General features: G+C 44.1%; 1 protein-coding gene across 1 annotated transcript in view; it reads right to left on the bottom strand.

The window, feature by feature from the left end:
- Positions 1-6: 6 nt before the first annotated feature.
- Positions 7-2,951, bottom strand: part of RAB3B (RAB3B, member RAS oncogene family) — a 75,847-nt gene continuing 72,902 nt past the window's right edge. Inside the window, exon 5 of the mRNA XM_006149407.2 lies at positions 7-1,715. Coding sequence (XP_006149469.1) covers positions 1,528-1,715 — 188 coding nt within the window. The 3' untranslated portion in view covers positions 7-1,527. The remainder of the gene's footprint in view (positions 1,716-2,951) is intronic.

Here is a 2,951-nt window from a genome sequence, read left to right as displayed (position 1 = left end):
CAGCAGGCTGGAATCATGAGTTACTCCATTCTAGTCTCAGAGTTGTTTTCTTTCTTTCTTTCTTTCTTTTTTTTTAAGTGTTTAATTTAGGGGTTTCCACCATAATTGGTTTCACATCAACTCTTTGGTAGAAACTAAGGTTTCATTCCCAGAACAGGGTTGGGATTGGGACCTCTGAATTCAGTTTTCCTGATTTTCTCAGGATCATGCCTCCTTAGATTTATTCTGCCTTGAATCACATTTCCTGGGGGTACTGCGCAGGAATAAATGGAAAGATGGATTGGAGAAAAGGGACAAGATGGGAGAAACCCCTATGAAGAAAAGCAGTTGAAATTATAGAGATATTTGACCTTGAGAAAGAACAGGTTTTAGAGATCATGGATTATTATTCTCAAATTATCTAAGAGTGTCACAAGATAGAGGGGGTAGACTCTGTGAGGTGTCTTTAAGAGTGGACCCGGTACAAATCGGGTGGAAAGAAGAATTTCCAGGAGGCAGATTTGAGCTTGGAGCAAGGAAACTTTCTACTCTGAGAGCTGACTGAAGATGGTGAGGACACTGAGCTCCCTCCCCTACCTAGAAGGTGAGCTTTAGAAGACAGAAATTCAGTTGTGAAGTCTGACTGCCATTTGTTCCAGGTAGGAAGGTTAGAACTAGGCGAACTTGGACTTCCTACTGACTCTAAAATTTTCTAACTCTGGGAGTCTAACAACCAATGCCCAATTTCATGGAGTTGCCACAGTTAAGAAGCAGCTGGAAAGCAGTCAAATCAGAAGCGCATGACCTATTTCTTTATCTCACCCGTGTTTCTCTTTTTCTCGTCCTTTCCTGAGTTCCCTTACTTGCTCTTTCATGTGGCAGGAATCTTTGACATTTTGCAGGGGATAATCTTTTTTCTTTTAAGTATGTTTCTGACTCAGCCTTTGCTCCTGCAGCATCATTAGAAAATCTGAGCTCTCTGGAGATTAGTTCTGGCCCGTCACCACAGCAACTGCCCAGGCCCTGTGGGCATTCATGGTAACAGGCACAGGGCTTTGTGAGCCAAAGCTTGACTTGCAGTGAGAGGATGCCCCACAGGGAGCCTGATACGAAACAAGTGTGTTGTGTTTTGGGAGATTTTCTTTAATAAGATTAGCTGTGCAGGTGGGCTTCACTTTACAAAGTTGGCCAGCCTCTGAAAGTGTGTGTGTGTGTATGTGTGTGTGTGTGTATGTATGTGTGTCAAATTTTGGTAAATGGAGAAAATCTCATTTTAAAGGCAAAAAAGAGACTCGCTTTCCAATCCCCGTGGTGAATTCCCTTTGTAAAATGAAATCTCATGTAAAGTGAATCTGCACCCATGTGGTGACCTGCACTGTTCACCTAGTGCAGTGTCTGTAATTGGGGCCATCTGCAGAGAAGCCCAGGAGCAGGCATAAAACGGCAGCAACTCAGCTTGCTGGGAGCTAGGAGCAGACAGGGTGTAACAGGGAGGAGCAGAGTGGGTGTGGGGCCACAATACGGGGAGCTTAGCAGGGTGGGCCTTGCCTAGCACGAGCAGTTCTGCTGCAGCAGTGGTGGGGTGTCCGAGAGGCGTGTGTGCTTGGAGGTGCCCAGCACCGAGGGGTCTGTGTCCAGCGAATCAGACATCTTGTCACAAATGGCATCCACCAGGCACTCGAAGGCCTGCCTCACGCTGATGTTCTCCTTGGCACTGGCTTCAAAGAAGTCAAACCCTGGGAAAAGAAAATACACAGGTAAGAATTTTCCCATCTTTTGAGCTGGAACCCTTCATGCCCCTAACTGGTAACTCGGAATTAATGTGGCCAGTACTCAGGAGTGAAACAAGGAGGCCCGATTCTAGCGGCAGGGCTTTCTGCTTCAAGAAGACAGTCCAGGACAATGAGCATCTGCACTGATTTTAGAGTCAGACAGATCCTGACCAACTGTTTAATCTCAGGCAAATCACTTATTCTCTCTTTTTTTTTTATTTTAAGATTTATTTACTTATTTAATTCCATTTGTTATTATCATTTTTTAATTTGACCAGAGACAGGCAGAGAGACAGAAAGGGAAAGTGAGAAAGCAAGCTGCCAGGTCCAGGACTCAAACCGTGGTCAGCCATGTGGGAATCCAGTGTCCTTAACCACCACACCACCTGCCGGCCCCTCTCTTTACAAATTAAACCCCTGGTTTGTAAATAAGCATGGATTTACCTACCTCAGAGTTACTTCAAGGATTAAACAATACAAGGCATGTGATATATGTCAACCTTGTTTCGATATAGAGGTGTATGTTAAAAGTGAACACATAAGGACCAGCAGTTGGCATAACGGCTATGTTGCTGGACTCCCATGTAGTCAAATGTGGTTTGAATCCCAGACTTGGTGGCTTAGGCTCACACCAGGCACATGTGCATGTGTGCGTGCCCAGGATCCTGAGAGGAGAATGGAGGAGAAAGGATTGTGGCTGGCCATCGCCATGGGAATGATTTCTCGCTTTCTGTCTCTCTGTCTCTCTCTGTCTTTCTGGCGGGGGCACACACCCCATAGCAAAAACCTCTCTCTCAAAAAAAAAAAAAAATAAAAAAGTGAACACATAAGGGGCTAGCAGGTGCATGGTGGTTAAGGGCACTTGACTTCCACTTGGCTGACCTCGGTTTGAGTCCCGAATGTGGTGACTTGCTTTCTCACTTTCTCTCTCTCTCTCTCTCTGGTCAAATTTAAATAAATAAATAAATAAAGTTAAATAAAATATTTTTTTAAAAAATGAACACCTAAATATGTGTGCAGAGCACTTCAGTTTCCAAAGCATTTATCACATTCATCATCTCATTTCATCGTCATGTCACCCCCTGAAAGGATGATCAGACTCTGCATTTCACTAATGCAGACACTAGCTTTGAGAAGTTAACCAACTTGCCCATAAGAGATAAAGGAATTAGTTTGAGAATTCCAGGTTTTAGAAATTTT

Source organism: Tupaia chinensis, unplaced genomic scaffold (genome assembly GCF_000334495.1).
Source record: "Tupaia chinensis unplaced genomic scaffold, TupChi_1.0 Scaffold000259_1, whole genome shotgun sequence".
Taxonomy (NCBI): Eukaryota; Metazoa; Chordata; class Mammalia; order Scandentia; family Tupaiidae; genus Tupaia; species Tupaia belangeri.
The sequence above is the reverse complement of the archived record's forward strand: the minus strand, read 5'-3'. Positions and strand labels throughout refer to the sequence as shown.